General features: G+C 42.1%; 1 protein-coding gene across 3 annotated transcripts in view; it reads right to left on the bottom strand.

Moving 5' to 3' along the window:
* Window positions 1-25,437, bottom strand: part of RFX4 (regulatory factor X4) — a 128,465-nt gene that overhangs the window by 2,434 nt on the left and 100,594 nt on the right. For all 3 annotated transcript variants that reach the window (XM_084613445.1, XM_084613446.1, XM_084613447.1), the window contains 2 exons: window positions 22,461-22,623; window positions 12,297-12,435 (listed from right to left, as the gene is read on the bottom strand). In XM_084613445.1, coding sequence (XP_084469571.1) covers window positions 12,297-12,435; window positions 22,461-22,623 — 302 coding nt within the window. The remainder of the gene's footprint in view (window positions 1-12,296; window positions 12,436-22,460; window positions 22,624-25,437) is intronic.

Below are 25,437 nucleotides of genomic sequence, written 5' to 3'. Positions count from 1 at the left end.
ATGATAGCCAAACACCCTCCATATTTAGAGGCACGGAGTTTTTCCATTGTAAATGGGGAATAGACTCACTGAGTGGAGAGCAACTAGGGTTTAACAATCAGGTCTAAGCCACCTGAGGAATTTCAAAGTCATCATCCAGAAGGAGGTAAAGATTGCATAGTAACAGATCAGATGTTCTGGAGAGAGTCAGGTGGTGGTTTGGTGCCACATGCATTGTCTTGACAGAGAGAGGGATAGTGCAGAGGAGGACTAGTAGAGAGGCAGACTCCTAAGGCAGCCGCAGGAAGATGAAGACCAAGCAGAAAGTGGATGAACTTGTTTTGTGAGGAAGGTCAGCATTTGGGGCTGGAGGCCTTGGAAGAAGGGAGATTTGTTTTAATGGAAAGCAATACTGGGGAAAATAAGGGAAGGAAGAGAGAGGGTATTATGGATAAGAACTGGTGCTAACTACAAAAGAATATGGGAATAGACATACCAGGGTAGGCAACAGAAGAAGGGGCAGTGATAAGTGAAATCTTGAGATAAAGAGAGAGGAAAAATAGTAGGAAGTTACACAGGGAGATGAGAGGTTTCTCAGCCTTAAACGGAGCATTTTCTACTAATGAATGCTATGCCATTACTCAGCAATGACAGCCAAAACCATAGCAACTCTCTATAAGAGACTCTTAGTAAACATTCAAAATGTTCAAGCTTTATTCACACATATGTTCAGGTAAAGTGCATTTTAAAGTTGCGTGCACTAATATTCTCTGAAACTGAATTTAAAAGGCCCTGATCCTGCAAGTTGATCCATATGAGTGGACCCTTATGCCTATATGGAGTCCCACTGAAGTCAGTGGGGCTCTGTATAAGGGTAGGGTCATCCCACAGGGATCAGATAGCAGGATTGGAGCCTAAATTTGCACATGTGAACACATGCACTAGAAGTGTAAGCCTACCTATTCAATCAGGAGCCAAACAAAACCATGTGACTTATCTAATCTATCACATCAACAGAGTTTATATTTAATAGGTTGAGTATTAAATACTAATGTTTGCAATTCATCCACAGAATAAGAAATGGTTTGCAAACAAATCATTAAATTCAAACTTCAAATACAGTCAGGAAAACAATAACTGTTGCAAGATAGTCCACAAGCAGAAAATAAGCCAAATTTGTCACAACTCAAATCAAGAAACTCATTATCCAATAAACAGCAGGTCTTAAAATGTCACACTTCCTGCTCATTCTACTGCGTTCCAAAGAGGAAAGATAAAAGGACCTTTAGAAAAAGGCGGTCTGTCCCCTTTAAATGTTTACAAGCCTGTCTCCCAGCCTCTGCAGAGAGGAGCTAAGGTCTGTCCACCTAGAAGGGAACTAACTGGTAAATCCGGAGATCCCTTTCTGTGAAAAATATCACATTTAAAAAAAAATTATCCCAATTTGAAAATTTTCCACAAATGGGAAACTCCATTTTGGGAGAACTGAAATGGATTTTTTTAGCTTGCCGGCTGCCCACCTGGAAGACTCTTATCCATTTTACTTTCTGCAGGCAGGCAGCTGGAGAGTTCAGTTTTCCCTGCCAGAAAAATAATTTTCTTTAGCAAAATGGGAAGTTTTCCCACAAAACAATTTGATTTTGCAAAAAGGGCTTTTTCTGTGAGCTAATCACTCAGGTGGAAAATTCCTGACTAGCCCTGCTAACTGGAGAGCTTCTACAAAGAGGTGGGATGGTGAGTTACGGAAAAGAATCTTTCTACACTCCGTCTGTCTAAAGGGAAAGCTGGAAACAGGAGAACAGAGGGGGATGATATCTGCCTCCTGCTAAAAAGAAGACAGGCTGAAGGCAGGACAGAAGGGAAGAGAGCAGAGTTTGCCCTCTATAGCTGGGAGGCAGAAAACAAGTCATGGACCATGTAGTGATATATGTAATAATTTTGAGTAGGGGTACATTAGAAGGAAAAGAGGGAAACTTTTCTGTTGTAAGCTGCTTTTTATGGCAGCAGCAGTTTGAAGCTAAATCCTGGGGAGAGGGATTAGTTAGCAGAGGGCAGGTGAAGAGGTCAGAGATGCATGATGCATTCATTTAACACATGGCTTATCACTTTATCACATGGCTCTCATCTCTACACATGTAGCATATTATATTTTCCTGTACAATGTTTGACAGGAAAACTCGGAGGCCGTTATTTCACCCTAAAGGCCTTGATTTTCAATGCAGAGTACCTAGAGCTTTCATTGAAGACAATGAGAACTGCAGGTGCTCAACACCAATGAAAATCAAGTCTTGAAATTTTACATTAAGGGACTTAAGGCCACAGAGGGAGTCAGTCTCTGAATCAGGCTTAGAATTTAGGACCATGGCAGTCTACTTTAATGGGATAGTAATCTGGTTGGTAAAGATTAGAGATTTTAGAGCAGTCTGTCAAAGAAATTATAAATATTTAAATAAAATCTAAGTAGTTCCAGGTAAAGTTTAAAAACTTTTCATATCTTTAAAGTGTCAGGTGAAAAACTCATTGGAAGATCTTTTCCATTAATATGCTCAAGAACTAAATCTTCTTGGACCACATAAGCAATATATGAAGTGGGAAGGTAAAATCCCTCTGAAATTCATTCAGTCAATCATATGAGGATGCTAGGAAATATAGACCACCTCTACCATATGTCCAGCTGTACAAATGTGCTGCCATAGAGTACAGTCAAACAATACTTTGTAACTAAGGCCCTTTGTTTTCAGTTTCTATTTTGTTTAAAATTTCACAGGAATGTCAGTGTTTATTACAAAAATTTAAAAATGGGCAAAAATCAGTGCAAAAGTTTACTTCACAGTTTTCTGGGTAAATATTGAGATTATTATTGGGGGATGGGAGTCTAGAAAAAAGCAACAAATAGAGAAAAATCAGAGTATTGAAAGTAAAGCAGTTTAATGCTGTAGTTTATTTGATGAACTGTACATTAACAGTACATACCCATATGCACATGCATGCATATATGTGTGTGTCTTCCACTGCATTGCCTTACTTTAACAGACAGCCTCTCATTCATCCTAGACTAATTTATTATTAAAATAAACACATCTACCTAATGTAATGTAACAATCAGTAGTCTCATGTACTTGTGTGGTCCAAAATTTGGGTGAAAATAGTAAAAACAGAATAACAGCTTTTGTAAAACCTGGGAATTTTTCAGTAAAAATCAGTAAAAACTTAAAACAAAGGGCCTTATCTGTAGCCAACTTAATGTGTTGGCTAGGGCTGTTCAGAGGAGGTCATTAAATCAACCGCAATGTCCCACTCTATAGTGGCCAAAGCTGTGAGCTGTTCTCCTTCCTAGCCTCAGAAGCCCCTTAGGAGCAATGTTCACAAATTGTCCTATGTCACTGGGTGCAAGGATAAAGATGAACCATATGGGAAAAGGTAAAAGCTTCAGGAATAATTTAAATGAAAAATGTGTACTCTCCAGGGCCCACTGTGTGAAGCTTGGCCTGAACTAGAGCTAAATTGGGAAAATACTATATTGGCCGAATCAAGATCTTGTCTTATAAACATTGTGATGGATTTATTTCTTAATTCACATTAGAATTTAATGTTAACTTGAAGTTTTGTTACACTTGGAGCCAGTGTTCTGGCTTAAAAAAATCTTTTCTTCCTGATGTTCTAAACAACTTTCCCTCTTGCTAATCAGATTAGAACATTCTGCCATCCCGACATGCTACAATTTCCTACTGGAAGATGTGAGGCAAAGGCTGGGATTCAAAGCCAGGACTTCACCTCCTTGCATGAACTGAGAACGAGGACCTTATACACTCCAGAAGAAGCTCTCTCTGGGATGTACAGCAGGCTTCTAAAATTTCAACAACGTTCAAGGGAAACCGAACGGTCTCTAGGGAAACCTCACAGGTTCTCCAGATCATGCCATGTCATCATTGTATGAGGGAGTCACACAATGCAGTTCACTTGGCAGGTAGAGTAGATGAACATATGAAAAAGATGCCATTTTTGGATTTAAGCTTTAGCCTATGGAGCAAACTCCATAATGCATTGAAAGGGAGAGCTAATCTGCCTTCCCATTTTCAGTTAATATGTCGCAGTGAGGCTTACTTGAGAGCAAGGGCTAATGACTGAGCATAAGGGGACAGGATACAGTATGCTGCTTTTCTGTTTAGTCAAATACCCCAGATGCAGCTGTGTTTATGAATGTGTCACGAATATAAAAAGAATAATTGCCTGAAAATAATATGGACTCCAAATATCTACTGTTTTACAATAAATTCTGTTATGACTGAATCCAACATGGAAAGTTTTGTAATGGTAGGTCAGCTAATTGCAAATGAGTCAGTGACTTCTTTTTCCCTACAGTGAAGAGACCATTGAAAGACAATATTTTTAAAGTACCCATTGGCCCCTGCCTGACTATTAACTCAACCAATGAAGCATCTATTCAGCCTTGTTGGAGTGTCCAAAGCATAGCCATCTGCGCGGATGCCTGCCCAGGCTGCCTGAATCACCTTTCACACTTTACATCCGGTTTAATGAAGAGTGCTTAAGCATGCTGAACTCAAAACACTGGGGCCTAGTGATCTTTGCCAGATATAAAAGCGACATTTGTTGGAGGGCTCTTGACAGGAAATTACTATTTTCTGGGTCAACTCACACTCGCTGCTACCACTGATGTTTAAACTAGACAAGAAACACTAACTCCTTTAAGTTTGGGTGACTTTAAGCTGATTATTGTTAAGGCCTTTCCGCAAAAATTTTAAATTAACTCAATTTCTTTTAGTATTATTTTAGAAAATACTATGTTAAGTGTCTTCTCCCAACAAAGGAGTCTGAGTTCCTTCAGAGCAAGGCTGAAGAATAATCTCTTTATCCTTACCCTTTAGCAAGCCGGTTGATTATGCAAGAAGGTGAAAGGTGTCTCTGTCCAAATAGCAAAATATTTTCCTTATGAACGCAGCTCTAACTTTATATTGCATTAGCTCACACTTTTGAGCAGCATTGGAAGTCATTATTATATACGTCAAACATTATCTTTAGGATTCATAAGTACCTAGTCAAAAGTTATATCTGTATTAAAGACCTGATTACAAATGAACTTTTTGGAAAGTTGTACAGTAACATCTAATGGAATTTAATAATAAAAGCTATTTATGGATTGGTTGTTCCTTTCTAACCTTTAATTTGACTCTTTTCTGTACAAAGCTAGATTTGGTGTGTCTTGGCCCATCACAGATGTAGGGTAAGTGACTTAGGCACTTTTGAAAATGGGACTTAGGGGCTTTTGAAAACGTTACCAATGCTTACTTTTTAAAATGTCATTTTCTGCTTTCCAATAGAAGTACATGACTATTTCAATTGAGTAAATAACAGTCTGATGGACAGTTATGAACTCATATCTTCTAGAACAATAATTCAAGTTTCTTAAATGGGATTTGGACATATTGGTCCTTATTTATTCTTAATGTCATGACTAAATATAAGGAAACTGGCTGATTCTAATGGGTATTACAGTTTCCAGGATTATAATGTGGTTATTGGGGGATGAGGACATATGGAAAAGGGAAAGCTATTGTGTAGGGATATAGTACACTTGGGGTGAGGTTCTCATCCCTTCTCTAGCCCCATTAAGGCAGGCAAGAAGGGTGTAAAGGGAGTATAAAAGAACTAGTTCCAGGTGGAAGAGAACTCCCCTGGAGCAAGCATCGCAAATAGACAGGAGTAAGACTGCCTTCCATGGACCTCTCCACCCCTCACAAAACCTGGCCTCGGGGCATGTCAGTGGTTGTGAAGGGAATGCCAGAGGCAGGGCTGCTCATGCAGTGCTGCAGCCCATAGGGCAGCCCTGCAAAGCTACTGTAACTTAGACAGGACTTCAGGACTAAGTTATGTTGGGGGCCTCTCCAGTCCTGGAACAGCCCATGCAAAGTGCAACCATGGCTTAAAGCAACCTTAACCTCTGTGCTCAACCCCAGGGCGTGAGTTCTCTGCTGTGCTTCTTAGAGGTACAACCCCAAATTTCACCCAAGGAGCATAGTAGTATTAGAGTTACCAGTGCTACCAGTGTATCCCACACCACAGTGAGCATTAGCAGGAACGAAGAGGTTATTTATGAGAAGGTACACAGGTAAACATGCATGTGTGCTATCTAGCAGAAGGTGTGTCCAGTCACATATACCCACAGACATGTGGGTTATAATCCTGTTTCATTAGTAGACCTCCAGGCACTTCGCTGCCCACATTAAACTCATGCAATAAACTAAACTACTGTCATATTGGGATTCCAAGGGAACTGTGGCCTTAAACAGATAAACATTTGTAGAGATCCAGTCATCAGTGTGCACTGAACAAACCATGTGCTGCCCCAAATTGCTGTCACTATAAACACAACGAGGAGATCAAAGACTAGCATTACCACCTCTCCTGAAACTCATGGGACACATTTTTCATGGTCTGTCACATGTGCTGAGCACTGGCCTGGCAATGTTTGTGTCATCCACTATTCAACATGTGTTGTTTTCCCTCTCTGCCTAATCCATGAAGATCTATAGAACATATGACTTTGATTCAGCTTCTAACTATGAGAAGTAGGTCCCAATTCTGGAACATATCGCTATTCAGCACAAGACTTAAACACATGCTTAAAAGTGCTGTCCTAAATAGGAATGGTCTTAAGCAGTTGCGTAAGTGTTTTTTTGGCATCAGGGCCACAGTCCTTTACCTCAGTCTACAGAGGCTTATGCTCTTGGCTCTGGCGGTCCCAGGTTTAAGAGGATTGTCCTTATATTTACATGACATTTTCTTTGGACAGTGAAACTAGAGATGTGAGTTGTGCATTCTGTGTCCAATCAGAGTCACTTCCTAGTTCTTATACATTAATGCAATGCTATTGTGTTTGGGTTCCAACATCATAGGGGAAAGTTTAAATCAATCAGTTTGATCTGTCTGTCTTGGAGATGAATGTATTGTGTCATATGTTCAGTTACTAGACATTTAAAAATATTAAAGACAAATATGGTTTCGTGTTCATGAAAACACAGCTCTTCATATTAAGATAAGTGTAGTGAAAGTACTTGATGTTTTACAAAACAAAAAATGTTGGAGCCTAAATTACTCAGTGTCCAGTTAAGCAGCAAACAGTTTCTGGAGTTTGAGAAGGAAGAAGATGGGTGTCTAGAAAGAAAGTGGAATAATATTTTAACTGAATGATACACTGGGTCATAGTCTGCTACAGGGTAAAGCTCTTCTATTTCTCATGCCAAAAGTTTTGATCAAATCTCAGCTGACTTTGGACAACACAGATTGGCTAGGCGGTGACATTATGAATAAAATATACATCTCATCACTGTGCCATGAATTGTTAGGGGAAATGCTCAGACGTTCTTTGACAAAATTGTTGCCAATGACCTATTAAATATGAGGTAACACCAGCAGCATCTCAGCTAAAACTAGGTAGATGGCTAATTTACGAAGTATAACCTGCAATACACAGGTGTTTATGTATAAACATTGCACACTTCACTAGTTGCAGGAGTCACATATGATCATATGCAGTTCTGCATTATTGCCTAGAAAATGAGACAATAGTTAGCAAATTCACACAGTAGATCATTTCACATTGATGCACCATGCTCTTCTTGCTGGTGAGCCAGACCTGGAGTGCTAAATCTGAGCAATTATAAATAGGAAGCAGCTGCTCTGAGAACTATCAGCAGATGCCACCAGAAGGCAAATGGATTTTAAAAATATTCAGGCTAAGATTAAGATACATCTAGAGAGATTCTGCATAAAGGACCCAATCTAATTCCAATTTAAGTCAATAGAAAGACCCCCACTGACTTAAGTGGGAATTGGAGCAAGCCGATAGTGCGGGGAGGAGCCAGCAAGAGACTGAAGCCAGCACAGCAGCTGCAGAAAGAAGTTCAACCAGGAGCCCACAGCTACTGATGATGTCATTAGTAGAACTGGGTGGGAAATGGTTTTCCTGTCCCATGAATATTTTCAAGATTTTGGAAATGTTTCCTGTTCTGCATTGAGATGAAACCGAGACCTTCTAAAGTTATTTGATAAAAGAGAGAGAGAGAGAGAGGTGAGAAACAGACACAACTTGCTCCAAATCAAACAGATCAGGGACTTCAACTCATGTTTCCCAGGTGCAGGCCTGCCCACAGCAATTCTGGGCCCCAAGGCCAGGGCCATCCCTAGGGGGGCTGCAGGGACCGGGGTGGAAGTGACGAAGCCGTCACTTCTGGGATCGACCCATCACTTCTGGGACCAACCGCGCTGGCCAATTGCGCCGGCCCCTCAAAGCACGGGGTCCGGAGGGCTTGTGTGCACCTAGGAGACCTGTGGCCTGCCTGGGAGGTTTAAAAGGGCCGGGGCTCTTGGCTGCCACCCTGGGCCCTTTTAAATCGTCTGGGCACCATCGGCAGGCCTGTCCAGGTGAGTACCCAAACCACCTGACTACTGGCTATCCTGGGTGGCTCTTCCTCCCCTCCCCACTCGCCACCCTGGACCTGAGAAACCTTCCCAACAAAGTTTTGTCAAAACTATCTCTTTCCTATGAACTATTCTGGTTTTGACAAATTGGCATTTTCCAACAAAAAACCACTTTGTCAAAAAAGTCTCCACCAGCTCTAGTCATTAGATTGCTTTCTGCAGTTTTCCCTCTGAACATTCACTCCACTGTGTTGATTGGCTGTTTGCTTCAACCCCCACTCTTCCTTTGTCTTTCAATCTAACCAATCCTCTCCTAACATAAGCCCATCAAAATGATTTACATAATAAAACAAAAGCAACAAAAATATCCTGGGACTAACTTGATGTTTGCAGCCATCACACTGTTCACTCTGCTTGCATGTTACCCTTTTTCCCCGCTCCTTTGTTTGATCTGTCCACTTAGACTAATGGTTCTCAACCCGCATCCCACGGGCCACTTGCAGCCCAATCAGCACACAGCTGCGGCCCATGTGACATCCTCAGTGCCATACAGGTAGTATATATATTTTCTGAATGCGGCCCACATAACATAGAGAGCTGTATATGCTGCCCACAATGGTAAATAGGTTGAGAACCACTGACTTAGGCGGTAAGCTCTTTGGGGCAGGGACTGTCTCTTATGTTTGTACAGGGCCTAGTGCAATGAGACCCAGTTCTTGATGGGCTCCTAGGCACTACTGTAATGAACATGGTAAGCAGTACACTAAATAATGCTCAACTAGGCTTTTCTATTTAAACCAAATGTGGACTATGGAAAAATATTTCTTTTGAAAAAAAACCCACTGGTAAATATATGCCACTTGACTGAAGAGCCCATGCAGACTGATGGAACAAACTTCACCCCTGGCATAAATGGGTGCAGCTCCCCTGACTTCAGTGGAATTGTGTCTGCAAAGGGCCCTGCAAATTTGGCCCATTTTGTTTTGATTTTGCAAAGTCATGACTTCTGCTCTCTGATTCCTTGCAGCAGGTTTCCCTTACAAATGTGGCTTCATAATACCTCTTTTACCTTTTCAGTGCAGAACACATAATTAAGTTGTTATGCATTAAGGGTGACTAATAAAATGACAACATTTATCAGTGCAGAGATTTTACAGCATTCCATTAAACTTTAAAAAAAAAACACCTGATTTCAGCCAATGTCATATTAAAACTCTTGGAAGCATTCTTGCATCTTTGGGTGCAGTTTATAGCTCCTTTAAATGTAAAATTAGCACATTAATAGGCTTTTGCTGACTATATTCTGCATTAAAAAATCTCAGTTTACCAGCAGGGTAAGAAAGAACATACTCAATTCAAGCTGAGGTAACTGCTCTGAAATATGATCAGTTAAGACACATCTACTTGTTCTATTTTGTTCTAGAATGTTCAAGAGCTGAAGAAGGCAGAAAAGTTATTTGAAACCCGGACTTGAAGAGACAGTCGACTACAGCAACAATGCTTGCAAAAGAAATCTCCCTCGAAATGGTTGCATGATTTTAATTTATTTTATTTGCATATGTTGCCTTAACCATGAAATTAGTGTGCACTCAAAGTAGTTATCTCTATTTATTGTTATTTGCATAACAATATGCTATGTTTGACACTGAAGACTGTCACAAGAGGATAAGAAATTTGAGTAAGGGACAAAATTTCTCAACAAAAGCAACAGCCAAACACTCTATTATACACACAGACACATGTGCTTCAATAATTTCTGAGCCAGTGCATGTGTCCTTAGATCACATATTTAGATTGTTTTTCATGCAATTGTTATTATATATTTTCTGCAATTAATAACTGAGATGGAAAACTGATTTCCAAAAGGTGAAAAGTCTTTGATTTAAAAGGTTTGTTACAGAACATAAAAATACATACTGTAGTGAAAAACGGATACATACAAACTTGTCTTGCACTACTAAACCTAAATATCCACTCATTCTTCTTACTGTAGATATAGCTGTTGCACTAAAGGTTAGAGTCTCTACCCAGCACCTGGCATAACTGTCTGGGCTAGGTGCTTGGAAGATGCATAGGAAATTGTGGGAGGAATCTCTTCACACAGGCCACTGAGTCACTGTCAAGCTGTTAGTAATACCTACCTCTTATGCAGCACTTTTCATTCATATATCTCAGAGTGCTTTACAGAGTATCATTATCCTCATTTTGCAGAAGGGGAAACTGGGACACTGAGAGGGGAAGTGATTTGCCCAAGGTGACCCAGCAGGCAAGTGGCAGAGCCAGGGACAGAATCCAGGTTTCCTGTGTCCAAGGCCAATGCTCTATTCATTAGGACCTACTGCATCCTCCGTGAAAGCTGCTCCAGCCTAATGACTGGAGTAGGCTCCGTGGCCCCTTATGTGTCTCCCTAAATTCCCTATAGATGAAAGATAGGAGGATCCATTCAGATGGACACTCCCAACTTTGCCTCCTCCAGAATCCTGCCCCTACCTGCTTCCTGCATGCTCCAAGACACAAAGCCTTCATGGAGCTGTGCTCCACACTGTGCAGTAGGTCAGCACCATCTGTGTATCCCCCAGAACCTCACGGCTTTGTGGATCCATACTAGTCCTGTTGCCAACGGCTGTGCCTGCACCTCTAAATCCCATGCTGGTTCTGACAGGCACAGTTTTATGAACTGAAATGACTAAATAGTGTAGTTAATGTACAGTATGAGGCGCAGAATAGAAAGGGGACTAAGATAGTGCTTTTCATGCAATGGAATTCGAAAGTGCTTCACAATACATGCAGAAACAAAGTGCGAGTGGTTCCCAATCAGTGAAACTAAACCTGAGTCAGAAGACACAGGGCTTGATTCACCACTGTACTACTTTAGTTTCATGCCAATGTAACTCCATTTAAATTAAATGAAAACTGGAGTAATGCGGCCGGGAGTGAGACCCATAGTTTTTATTTACAATCAAATGACTGACTCAGCCAGATACAAATCCTAAATATGAAGTGCATAACAGCCCAGTACATATGTTTGAAACAGCCAGCACATAGGCTTTATATCATCTCAAGCCATTATGGGGCTCATACAGACAAACAGCTTTAATAAATGGACATGATTTTAATATTACATGATTGATTAGATAGATGGATAGATAGAGTCCAAATTGTGCTGCAAGTTACAAAAGTTCTTAAAGCAACTTTATGAGAAACATGGGATGAAATCTTGGCTCCATGAAGACAATGGCAAAACTCCCATTCAATGGGATCAGGATTTCACCCAGCATATTTAATTAGATGCCAATATAAGTTTCAGAAATGCAGTAAAATATTGAGCCTCTGTTTTACGAGTTGAAATGCAAGCAGTATTTGTTACAAGCTCAGGGCCAAAAATAAAATAGTAATAATAATAATAATAATAATAAAAATCAATACTCAAAGGCAAAGGTTCCAAAAGAATGGACTACAATCCTAGCATCAGATGAATTATGTCTGCTATTTTAAAACATTTATTACAAATGAGACGTCTCCTTCACTTCAGAACAGCTAATGCAAATGTTCAGTTATTTAAACTGATATTTTAGACTGGTGCTTGGCAAAGAAACGTTTTTTGTAATCCCATCAATTGCATTTAAGATCATAGCATTCAAAAACAACTTCACAGATTAAAGTCACTTTTGGCAAAAGAATCTGCAGCCATGATAAAAATGTTTATGAGGAATTTTAGACCGCTATAGTCTATAAAAGCTGAGAGTAAAAATCAGGGCATAGCATATAACACCACGTATTAAAGACAGTTTAAAATAGCTTGAATGCTGATTACAGATAGTTTAAAATCTTTATTTAATACATTAAATCATGCATTGGCAGTAAGACAACAGACTTACCTGTGAAGAGCTTCTGTGATAAGCTGAGTAATGAAGTGGTCCAGAAATAGTAGTGTCATGTGATAGAGATGGATATTGACTCTGCATTGGATAGGGGTGCTGGTTGCTATAGCTACCATAGTTGTAGCTTCCTGTGTACCTAAAATGAATGAAACCCCCCCACACATTTAGTACTCATAAAAATGGCATTCCAGCTACGAGTTCTGTTGTAGTTTTCTAATGCTGTATGCCAGATATATTTGCATTTGTTTCCATAGGAGAGAGATGCTCTGAAGAACAATCTGTACGAAGATTTACCCCAACTCAGCTCGAAAATGCAAATGTCACTTAGTGTAATTATGTGCTCTACATTGAGCAAATAGAGTGACTCCATGTATCTGCGTGATTTGTAATCAGTCATTTGTTGTGCTTTCTAAGCGTCCAGTTTGGCCACTTTTACTAGTGTTCCATAGTCCTCTATTCAGGGAGGCGGTTCCTGCGGCTACTCACACAATGAAGTACTATTCAGCATGAGCCAGAATGGTAGAACTGGGCCTTGAGAGCTAAACTGTTAAATGTAGCCATAGCCTTGCACTGGGGCAAGGGGTGCTCCCCACTGATGATGGGGTTGGTGAAGTAATTTGCTACTTCCCTTAAAGGGGTACAGCATACTCTTCCTGTGCAGCTGAGCAGAGGGACAGAGTCACGGCTCTGCCTACTCCCCTTCTCTCCTTACCCCTTTTTTTTGGGACAGCTGTTCCAGCACAGGTCAGAATGGGGGAGGGAGAAGCTCCTGCACTTTTCTGAATGTTTCTGGTTAATCCTTAGGTGGGTCACACAAGAGGGGGTAAGGGATGGAGACTCTACAGTCTCCCTGCCTCTGCATGGCCATGTAAATGCTACATGCTATTCTACCTCTAAAGTACTAGGCTTTAAAAATGTACACTAGCTAGACGTGGTACTGATATAGGGATGGGAGAGGGGGGGCAGGGGAAGGAGGATGAGGCTCATTTACATTTTATTTTTATTTATTTTTAACATCTTTTAAACAGACTACTATAAGGTGCACAGGATAGATCTAGAGTCTGGGTACATTCAACCATCTCCTATTAGTCTTCAATTTAGCACACTAGAGATACTGCGCTATATTGTAAACCAGTCAAACGAACAGGTACGTTTATAAATGACAGGAGGACACCCAATCTGAAAAGGATTGCTTTCAAAAACCGGGGCCAGAGGCCTCTCTTCATTCAGAAGCGTGAGGTGGAGCAAAGCAAAGGGGAAGAGGATGGACCACAGTGGGACTCAAGCATTAATAGGGAGGTTTTCCATATGTGGGACTGGTCCATCTGGGTGGGTCACTGGGTCCTCCACTCTCTGTTAATTGGAATGGAATAAATGGCCCAAGAGTCAAAGATGTTAACATGACCCTGTCCCTATACAACATTAAACATGATTCATGGTTTTGAGTACAGAGACCTCGCCCTGCTTAGCCCCATGGAATCAACCACTATTAAAAGCATTTTAAACTTTTATTAAAGCTACAGAAAAAGAAGAAAAAGCAGTGAAAGCATTTGAAATGTAATGCATTAAAGGAAGCATTTCTTCATTCCCTTTAGCTGTAGAGTTTTTAGCAAACCCCAGCCCGACAGTCTTTGAGATGGTATTAAAGATGTAATAACTGTCTTGGTGGGGGGAGAGAAAAAGATAGTTGAAATGGGCTGAAGTTGCTGTTGTTGTTAAAGTCCAATCCTGATCCCTTTCAAAACAAAACAAGAAAAACATATACGAGGGGAGAGAAAAGCACAGTGAAGACAAAGTGCAGCTTCTGTCTCTGGTGCTCAATCTTGCTTGTAATCTCACTCCTGAAGAAACCCGGAGCACACAGTCCTATCTATTACTCCCAGATCTGGCAAGCTGTTCCAGTGTTGGGCTGTTTAAGCCATTGCTTTTATCTGCCTCTCTGGTCATGGGCTCGCAACAGGGTTGTGAAAGATACAATCTTAGCCAGCTAAGCCAGACTCGTTTTAGAAGGCAAAAAGAGAAGAAAGAAAAGAAATAAGGTGGGGAAAGGAAAATGATATTCAAGGGAGGGCATGACAGCTACAACCCAAGTCTCACATCCCTACAGACATTTGGGATTTAGCCTGGTAGAGGTGGTGATGTCAGCTGTGTCCCTCTCTTTGGTTCAGTGTGGTCAGGGCATCTGTCAGGATCAGGTCAATGAAGGCCCAGTGGTGTCAGGGTGGGTTCCAGGAGAAGATTGGGGTGGCAACCATGATGGTTGAGCTCACTCCTTTCAGTTCACCTGTCTCCAGCCTTCGTGTTTTGATACCTTCCCCCCTCCTTGTCTCTTTTTTAATGAGCTGAAAGGGGGTGATAGGAATAATAGCTCATCCCCTCATCATTGTGTTTGCTATTTAGGCCTGCTTGCTGACACACCAATTTTGGTCCATTCATTTCCAATTCCATTCTCTTGTTTAGTGGTCATGATTTCAACACCGTTCTTGGGTGGTTTCAGTAGACCTTTTTGTCTGGACTCATTTATTCTGTCTTCTTTTTATACCTTTTTCCAAAAAATTTTATAGAACAGTCTGAATTGGACTTTTGTTACCCTGGACATCTTAGAGTGTAGGCCTCTGCACAACAACTCCTCCTGATGGCAGCATGACTCCTCCTGCCATGACTGTGCTCTCTCTCTGGGGCAGATAATGTCAGTTCGACCAGCACTGCATTTCCGCTCAGCGGTGCATTAAGCAGGGTCCTAGGACAGCATGCTGTATATGGTAGCAGCTCCTTGTCCCTGCCCTCACTCCTCCAAACTCACATATTTTCAACCATGTGATGTCCACTTGACAAGGCTTCTTCAGCTTCCTTGTAAGGACACGCAGGGGCATGCCATGGAGCTGTCACCCACTCTACTGCAACCCACCTTTGGGGAGTCTTTTTGCTTCTTGCTCCCCTTTGCAGGGAAGCACGAGGCTCAAAGCCAACAACAGATTTTCTGGTGGTCAGTGGTAAGCCTTGGCTTTCTTACGTTATTCTATGGTGCAGTCTCCTTTTGCGGAAGGTTTACACCCACAATTGGTCAAGTCAGTCCATAATTTAGGAATGTTGTTGGATTCCTTGCTGAGGCTAAGCTGTCATATCTGAGCATCCACGAGTAATGCTTTTTACCATCTCCAGTTGGCTAGGAGATTATCCCTTGCTGGTGGTGACGACCTTGTCTCAGTTATTCCTGCCTTTAGCACTGTGATGTATCTGGTATCGGTTCTGTTCAATATCTTCATCAACGATTTAGATAATGGCATTGAGAGTACACTTATAAAGTTTGTGGATGATGCCAAACTGGGAGGGGTTGCAAGTGCTTTGGAAGATAGGATTAAAACTCAAAATGATCTGGATAAACTGGAAAAATGGTCTGAAGTAAATAGGATGAAATTCAATAAGGACAAATGCAAAGTACTCCACTTAGGAAGGAATAATCAGTTGCATACATACAAAATGGGAAATGACTGCCTAGGAAGAAGTACTGTGGAAAGGGATCTGGGGGTCATAGTGGATCACAAGCTAAATATGAGTCAACAGTGTAATGCTGTTGCAAAAAAAGCAAACATAATTCTGGGATGTATTAGCAGGAGTATTGTAAGCAAGACATGTGAAATAATTCTTCCGCTCTACTCTGCGCTGATTAGGCCTCAGCTGGAGTATTGTGTCCAGTTCTGGGCACCACATTTCAGGAAAGATGTGGACAAATTGGAGAAAGTCCAGAGAAAAGCAACAAAAATGATTAAGCGTCTAGAAAACATGACCTATGCGGGAAGATTGAAAAAATTGGGTTTGTTTAGTCTGGAGAAGAGAAGACTGAGAGGGGACATGATAACAGTTTTCAAGTACATAAAAGGTTGTTTCAAGGAGGAGGGAGAAAAATTGTTCTTATTAACCTCTGAGGATCGGACAAGAAGCAATGGGCTTAAATTGCAGCAAGGGCGGTTTAGGCTGGACATTAGGAAAAACTTCCTAACTGTCAGGGTGGTTAAGCACTGGAATAAATTGCCTAGTGAGGTGGCAGAATCTCCATCATTGGGGATTTTTAAGAGCAGATTGGACAAACACCTGTCAGGGGTGGTCTAGATAATACTTAGTCCTGCCTTGAGTGCAGGGCACTGGACTAGATGACTTCTCGAGGTCCCTTCCAATTCTATGATTCTATGCAGGCTGACAGGAGGATTGGAAACTTCACCTACACACACAGCATGCCGGCTTCCATAGTTCTTTACTGCAAACAGGCCCAACTATGCCAGTTAGATACCAATCTACATTCTTGTTATGGTAATTCTCCTGAAGTAGTACACAGTGCCTTTTAATCTGGGGAATTTGCTGTGTGTCAGACTCCTGGTTCTTCCAAAAGAATTTGGAGTGACATGGGAACAGAGAAAACTGTCATCAAAGACTCAAAAAGCAACAGTGGGGTTGTAGGACTTAGAATAAAGAAGCCAGCTCGTCAGATGCCCCTCACAAAACATGTCCTGAGTGAATAAGCAAAAGCTACAGGAGAAAGAAGTGAAGACAAAGCAAAGTCCACAAAGCAAGTTCTTCCCTCTGCACTGAAGAGGGATGAAGACTATGTTACAGCTCTTACTAACTATGTCATCAACAATATGATAAACCCATTTGACCCTGAGTCACATCCAGAGGTGCTTATCAACGTATCTACTAGACTTCATGTAACAATGGATGTACAAGAGTCTCTACTGAAAATAGTAGATGCTGGTGAAAAACAAATGGAGAGATTTAGGAGAGGTACCCTTGATTCTGATGGGTCATGTAGTTTCTTCAGCCCAGGCAGGAAAACTGGCATCAAAACATTTGCTAATATGGCCAAGAAGACCAAATTTAAGTCTGGCAAAGGAGGGACACTTACAGCAGCTATAAGTGCAGAAACTGTTTCCCACAGAGCCCTATCTTTAGCAAGAGGCAGAGATGATGTTTCAATGGCAATTGTTCTTAGTCACCCAATAAGACCTGTGCCTATGTTCCTCTTTCATGCTGATGAAACAATGAGAACAGACAAAGCTGAATTAGTGCATCAGCTGGAAGCTCAAGCTGAAAGAATCCATGAGCTAAGAGCATGCAACAAAGAAACCACTGTATACATCAGAGATGCCATGGCTGTCATACAATGATGGCTGGAGACAAATAAATTCCACACATTCAGTGAACTGGCTGCTAAGTTCTTGAGGAAGGCCCTGGGATTTCACAAAGCTAATTCTGTAATTGAAGTCTTTGAGAGATATGACAACAGTAACACTATTAAAACTGCAGAAAGACAGCGCTGGACAGGATCTAAGGTTGGACGCAAGAAATACCAGGTGATTGGTGGATGCCCTGTGCCTCCCTGGAAAAAGTTTCTAAACTTGACATTTTACAAACATTGTAAAATTCCTCTATGAATACATGGTTCAAAATGCACCTAAGTGTGTAGGAGCATACCCAACACAAACACTCCTTCTTGCTGGAGACTTTTCCAGTGGTGAGGTAGCAAAGTCCATCACCAATAGAGATGTTGAAGAAGCCCAAGCCGTGTACAATACTCAAGAGAAAGTGGACAGAAGGATGCTTCTGCATGCTATATGTGCCAATATGGCTTTTGAGTCTCTTAGTGTCAAAGGAACCATAGCAATTAGGTCAACTGATACAGAGGTTTTGGTCCTGCTGTTCACAACCTTCCATAAATGGAACACATAGATAGCATGTGGATTGAAACCAGGCACCATTACAAGCATGACTGACTAGTGTCACTTCATATCTGTGCATGCAGTTTGTGACACACTCATACACTCCTGAATTCTGCAATATACTTCTTGCTGTACCTGCATTGATAGGATGCATCTGTGTCATCCCTATTTGGGATTCAGGGGAAAAATCTGTGTTTAGTTTGTCAAAACAAAGGGAGCTTACCTCATCAGAGATCTTGCCAAACTGGGAGAGTGTGACTAACAAGCCACAATTTCTGCAATCAGGAAGTTGGTAGCAGTGCTGTATGACCAGTGTGAAAAAGAAGACCCACATTGCTTTTGGCTCAATGTAGCCATCAGAAAGGACACGGCATCGGCCAAACTCCCACCACACGACCACAGTTTTGAAGAGCAGGTCAAAAGAGCATCTTGGCAGACAAAGATTTGGACGTCTTCACACACACAGGTAAACCAGATATTGGATCATCATTGCAACATGGATGGGCAAATGTGGATGATGAGCTAATTCTTGTATTCTTCAAGGGCCAGTGGCATTTGAGCTTCTACAAGACCTTATCTGTGCCTGTAACAGTAGGCGTCACCGCACAATCAACTGTCTGTAGTCAGAACAATCTTTCCTGCACAGAACTGTGTGTATACAAAGGCAATGAAGACTGGGTAACCAATACACTCTTGACAGAAATCATAAGGAACAAGGTGATGATAATGATGTTGACTAGAGATGTCACCAGTGCTATTACAGTTCAATGATAACTGTACTAATTTATTAGATTTTGCTTTACTCTTTTGATTGTCGTGATGCTCTGAAATCCAAAGAAATCCATTTTTATGTCTTGAAATAATAACAGAAACAAATGCGAATATTTCAAAGTGGCCATTTTAATGTGTTGATGGTGTAATTGTTTACCCTCTTTCTATGATAATGGCACCATTTGACAGTTCCCCATCACATGTCATCTTAAGGTAGACATAATAAGCTTTCAAATTATGTATGATGTGATTGTGTGTAGAGAGAGTACATTAAGTTGCCCAAATTGGTGGTCACTGCTGCTCGCCCATAGAGGGGTATGTTTTTAAAGTGTTCAGACACATTGCACTCTAACTGCCCTATGTACACTCCATTGGTGCATTCTAAAAAGTCCCTAGGTCACGTTAATGCAAGCTAGGTACTTTTTAGAACGTGCCAGCAGGGTCTACACAGCACAGCTGGGCGCTTTGCAGATCACATCCCTCTGGTGCGCTCTGCCACGCCATGTAGACAAGCCTCAGGAATCTTGGTTTCCATTTCAAATTCTGTAGGGGAATGTGCTCTAGTAGGCACAGACTCGTCTGCCTGTTCCCCCAAACTTGATCCCTTCTGTCCCATGCCCTCCAATGCAACCCTGTCCTAGTCCTGTGTCTTCCCCGCCCCAGCTCCTCATTCCAATCCCATTCTTCTCAACTAGCCAGTACCAGTCTCCACTCTTAAGGCATCTCATCTTACTCCCAATCTTCTTGCTCAGCAAGTCCTAGGCCCGGTCTACTCTATAAAGTTAGTTTGGCTTAACTATGTCAGTCAGGGGTGTGTGAAAAATCCACACCCCCTAAGCGGTGTAACAAAGCCAACCTAAATCCCCACGAAGACAGCGCTAGGGCAGGTGAATTAACTACATCAGTGGGAGAATCCCGCCTCTCTGTTTAGGTAGTGTCTATAGTGAAGCCCTGCAGAGGTGCAGCTGTGCCACTGCAGCATTTTAAGAGTAGACAAGCCCTCAGTCTCACCCCTCTGGACTCCCTGCACCAGTTTCAGTCTCCTTGCTCATCTAATCCCCGTCTCTCCCCATTTCAACTCCCAATTTCCCCTCCCACCCACACCATCAACCTCCAGTCTCAGTCTCACGCATGTAGGCTCCTTGCCCTAATCTCCCTGCCCCATTCCAGGCCCCATCTGCATTTGAAACAGGCAGCTTCCTCTTTCATGATGCCTGGGCCCAGCAAGATAGGCACTGAGAGCACAAGAGAGACAGTCTTTGATGTCTGCACTTCTCTGTTACCAGGATTTGGAGGGATAGCTCAGTGGTTTGAGCATTGGCCTGCTAAACCCAGGGTTGTGAGTTCAATCCTTGAGGGGGCCATTTAGGGATCTGGGGCAAAAATTGGGGATTGGCCCTGCTTTGAGCAGGGGGTTGGACTAGTTGACGTCCTGAGGTCCCTTCCAACCCTGATACTCTATGATTCTATCACCTGAAGCTATCTGGATTCCTGGGTAATCGGGAGGTTGTGATTAATCACCTGTGCAGTAACAGGCCAACAGAGGGCAGTGTGAATGAGGGTGAATTTGCTGCTGCTCCTTTCCTCCTGCTCAGAAGGGATATAGGTCACCAGAAAGGGAAGGTTCCAGGGCAGTTTGAAGGCATTAGGTCACAGAGGCAAGCTTTCTCATGGCCCCTCCAGTGATTGGAGGCAGCTAGCAGAGTCTAACTGGAACCTGCCAGTGCCTTCAGGCCTGGCACCTAAGGTGCCTATAGCACTTGTCTGGCAAGTGGCACACAGACCACGCCACTAAGGATGATTTCAGGACAAAGGTTGGTACTGCAGAGTTGCCAAGACCTCCCAAGGGGTGGACAATTATAAGGTTTTCCATGCTGCTGTTAGCGTGACTCTTGCAGTTCGTAGAAGAAAGGTAAGCAGTTTCTGTCTTGTTATCCTCCATTATCTCCTAGGAGGTGCCATTGATATACACAATATACATTTCTTCATTTGGTATTTTGGAAGAATGTTTTCTGACTGTGTTAAAGGATGTTTGCGCACTTGTGCACATCGGGCTTAGGTGCTCGAGGTTTCCGACTTTTCCACCTACTCTCCAGAATAAGTCTCACTAACCCCTTCCCATCTTGGACAGTTTAACTGGGCTTTAGGAGTAAATAATTTTACATAGCCTCTGAAAAGAAAAGAAAAGAAAAGAAAAGAAAAGAAAAGAAAAGAAAAGAAAAGAAAAGAAAAGGCCACAACAAGAAGTTACACTCCTGCCACTTTCAATAATATTTTCACCAGTACAATCAAGCTAATTAAGAAATGTCTGATAAATCCCCTCATTTAAAACACAGCTGAATGTCACTATCTCAGCATCTTCCCAGGAAGGTCTGGAGTCTTATATTATCTATTATTGTCACCACTTCAAATTCAGAGGGAAGCAGTAATGATCCCTCACTATTTATGGTCATGAAAGCTGCTTTTATCATGAAGCTTTCATTTTGTTTTGCACGACTGGCCTCAAGTACAAAAAGATACATTTACATTTTCTGAGCATGACTCAAAATGACTCTGAGCTTGATTCTGTCTTAAGCCCAGTCATGTGGTAAAATAAAAGTCAGTGTAAAAACTCTTGAGCCCTTTAAGGTGCTCTCCTCATCAGTACTCTACAAAGTTTTTGCATTCCAGAGGGTATCCATCTTCAGTGATGACTGGTAGTAGCTCCAGCAGAAATTGTTCTAGAAAAGCCAGAAGAGGTTCTCTCCATTCAGATATATTGGCAGGCTGAGGATCCGCATTTTGTGTGAAATTCAGCCCAGATCGAGGACCAAAGCCCTCAATGGTGCATAGATATTGTGCTGGCTCTCCACAAAGCAATGAATCTCTTATCTTCCACTATGGAGTATGCATTTCCACACATGGAAACTGTGGACAGAGCTTGAGGAATTCAGTAAGAAGTCTTCACCTTGTGTTGCACGCAGGCTATCAGCAACATCTCCCACACTCCTAATCCTGGTACATGCATGGGCCTGCCCAATGGGTGATTTTGTTATGGTGTTTGGCTAGTTGTGGAAGGGACAGAGGAGTTCTCTGAGCCTGATACAGAGCCCTATAAGTTGGGAATATACAGAATGGCTATTGCTTTCGAACAGAAGTGTTGTTAGGCTTTGTTAAAGTTTGTAAAGTGCTCCAAGATCTTTAATAAATTGTGCTATGTCAATGTTTACTATTTTCATTGGTCAGCATTACTCCGAGGCTTTTACACATTTGTTATGCTGGATTCTCCTTCTAGTTCAAAAATTGTCTGTCTTTCCAAACCCTGGAAATTGTTGCTCTGTGAGACTAGCAACTAGCTTGGTGAAGGAGGGTTAGCTTTTCTTGACATATCTAGGCCATTGACATAGAATAATAGGAATCAGAGATAGAAAGAAACCTAATTAGATCATCCATCCAGTCCTTCTCCCTTTAGAACTTATTTTCCAGGTTTCCTTGTGTTTATGACTAGCATTATGTTTTAAATGAATAAATGGAAATATGTGAGAGACCATATAACCATACAACGCTATCACATTTGCAATGACGATCTATTCCCTCAGGAAACAGACCTTGGATTCCAACTGCTTTTGAAAAAAAAATTATTGCAAATTTAGACGAGTCCTTAAAACTCAAATAAACAAACTGGAAAGTGACCTACCCGTGGTCCTCTCTGTGGGGGTAAACAGGTATCCTGTGTGTGACAGATGAAGAAGGCACATGAGGACTTCTCATGCAGGGCAGCTGTTGCGAGTTCTCAGCAGGTGAACCAGCAGCTGTTGTCACAGTGTATGTGAGTGACCATGTATAGGACTGCATAGCCCCTGCAGAACAAACAAAGTTGATATTCATAGTTAACATGAGCTGTAGTCCTTTGAAACAATCCATTTTGAAACAGCCAGTAAAGAACAATCTAATAAGGTGATGCCTATGAAGAACATCAACCAAAGGAGGTGATAAAAATGGCAAGCAGTAAAACACCCATTTTTGAAGAACACTTCAAAAGGCACAAATAGGTGAGCTAGAATATCAGATACTGGGAGACAACCCAGACACAACTAGTATTTTTGAAACATAGCAGGATGGGAATAATCAATGCAATGCTGTAATTTGTGCCTATAAACCTTTGGGCAGGGACTGTCTTTTTGATCAGTTTGTACAGCACCTAACACACTGGGGTCCTGGTCCATGACTAGGGCTCTTAGGCACTACAGTAATACAAATAGAAATATATAATATAATTAATATAATATAATATACAAAATACAGGACAGGGCTTAGAGCTGGGAGAACAGCCCTAGCACAAAACATTCCATAGACATTATGGGCCAAATCCTGAGCCCCTCTCTGCAACAGAATGGAGCTCCGTGCCGGCCTAACTTGATCCTCAGGATGATCAGGGCTGGTGTGGTAGGAAAAACAGTCAGGGCCCTTGTGGGCATAGAAGAGGGTTGGATTCAGGCAAATGAATTCCCTGCTGCCTGACTTGGCTTTCATCTACCCACCAATCTAAGTTCTTATGTGGTCCCCATCATTGTGGTATCAGATTGGCTCCCAAAATAATAACAAGTGCACACTTGGAGACGTTCCTCTCTCTTCCCACTAGTCAGCAGGGACCAGATGTTGTCGACTTTTAATGTGGTTCTATTCTAGGAAGGTTAAGGCAAAGAAGTGGGTTTTGCATTTTGCTCTGATGGTGCTGAAGTTTTTAGTCAGCCTGATCTCCTCCAGGTGGGAACTCCAGATTTATGGGCCAGTTCTTGAGAAAACTTGTCCTCTCTACGTGACTCCCATTCTTGAGGTTGGTGGTTCCATAATTCTGGGGTAACATAGCTGTTGCGGATGAGGGCCAACATCTTGAATTTGACCCAGTATAGAACAGGGAGCCAATGAAGATAGCAGAATAAAGGTCACCAGGTGCTCTCAGCTCTCTTTCTCCAGCTAAAAAAGGGAATGGCCTAGAGTTTCAGGAGCTGACTTACATTTTCCTTCAGCACCTCTAGGACTTTCTGTTTTGTCAAAGGACCTAATTCAGAGAGGCAAGTTACTGTGTTGTCAGCTCTGTGTTCATTGTATGGCTCTTGGTGAATGGAGAAGCAATCTCAGATGTGGGTGATTTTCTTCAGAAAGTCAGGCAGATAGTTCTTTGTAGTGGAAAGTGCTCAATTCTGGGACTAAAGTGGGACACCCTGTCCTAAACAAGGTGATTCATAGACAAAATCTCCAGTAGGCTGTGACTTTATGGCTGCTCAGGTGGAGAAGAGGTGGGAGTACTTTGCATGTTTCATGCCTGAGAGTAAAAACAACAAGGAGTCTGGTGGCACCTTAAAGACTAACAGATTTACCCACGAAAGCTTATGCCCAAATAAATATGTTAGTCTTTAAGGTGTCACCAGACTCCTTGTTGTTTTTGTGGATACAGACTAACACGGGTACCCCCTGATACATGCCTGAGAGTAGGTTCACAAGAATTGCTTGTGCTACAGCCTGTCTGCATTTGCTTCTGTTCTCCATCACTAACACTTGAATTTTCTTCCTTTCTACTCCTTCTGTTACAGGTTTGCAGAGAACCACTGAGATCTATGGGAGCAATGAGGAGGGTGCAGGCATTCCAATGCTAGAACATCAATGGTTGTGTTTAATGAGTGGTCACAGTGACTCAACAGACCGTCTATCCTACAGCAATTTGGTGGGGTGGCATTACCTGCAAGTGTGTTTTGGACTTGACTGGGCCCAGGCCATTACGTTACCTTCCTTTTTGTCTGGAAACCAGCCTGAAGGAAGTGACGGTCAGTCCAGCATAGGGGGCCGTTTCTTGTGTCCTCTATATCAGGTTAGGTTCCCCCTTTTAAGTGAGAGGAAATGATCTAGTAGTCACTGCTGGCCTCAAAAATTGATGAATCCATAGCCAAGTCCCATTCAAAATTCAGGTCCAAAGCATGACCTGCTCTGTGTGTAGAGCCAGATGTTACCTATGAGAAACTAAAAATGGAAAATGCGGCGAAGAGGTTTTAGGCCATTGTATTGGAGGGGTTGTCAATATGGCTGCTGAAATCTCCCAGGACGATCGTCAGAACATCTTCACCATGCCAGACAGCAGCACCTCAGGCTACTGCTCTAGGAAAGGCTTGCTTTCTGGGACGTCTGAAGACTAGCAGTTTGCATGTGGTGGACTTGTCTCTGGATTTGCAGAGCATCTGACTATTGAAAGATTTTGTATCAAGGAGGCCTCTCTTGCATTTGAGACTGGACTGGAAAAGGATGACTACTCACCCCTTCTCTCCCTTGTGGAGGGAATGCAGTAGCTTTCACAGAGTGATCTGCACATGAAGAGAGAGGGGAAGGAGTGGCTCAGATTTGGAAGGTCTCAATTTCCTGTCGGAGGAAGAAGAGTGCAGGGTACACGTGTGTATGTATGTGTTAAGGGAGGGCACCAATCAGAGCCCTTCCATACATTGTGGTAGGGCAAAAGGTAGGAGGAGAGGCAATTGAAGAGATTGTGATTGTTTCGATTTTTAAAACACCAGACACCAGAATCCCAATCCCACAGTTTTTATACAATCAATCCCATTGATTTCAATGGGCCGCAAGACTGGAATCCAGAAGACAGCCTTTTTTAGCTGCTGTACCCACTGAAT

Source organism: Lepidochelys olivacea (assembly GCF_965140295.1).
Source record: "Lepidochelys olivacea isolate rLepOli2 genome assembly, chromosome: 1".
Classification (NCBI taxonomy): domain Eukaryota; kingdom Metazoa; phylum Chordata; order Testudines; family Cheloniidae; genus Lepidochelys; species Lepidochelys olivacea.
This window is presented reverse-complemented; position numbering and strand designations above follow the sequence as displayed.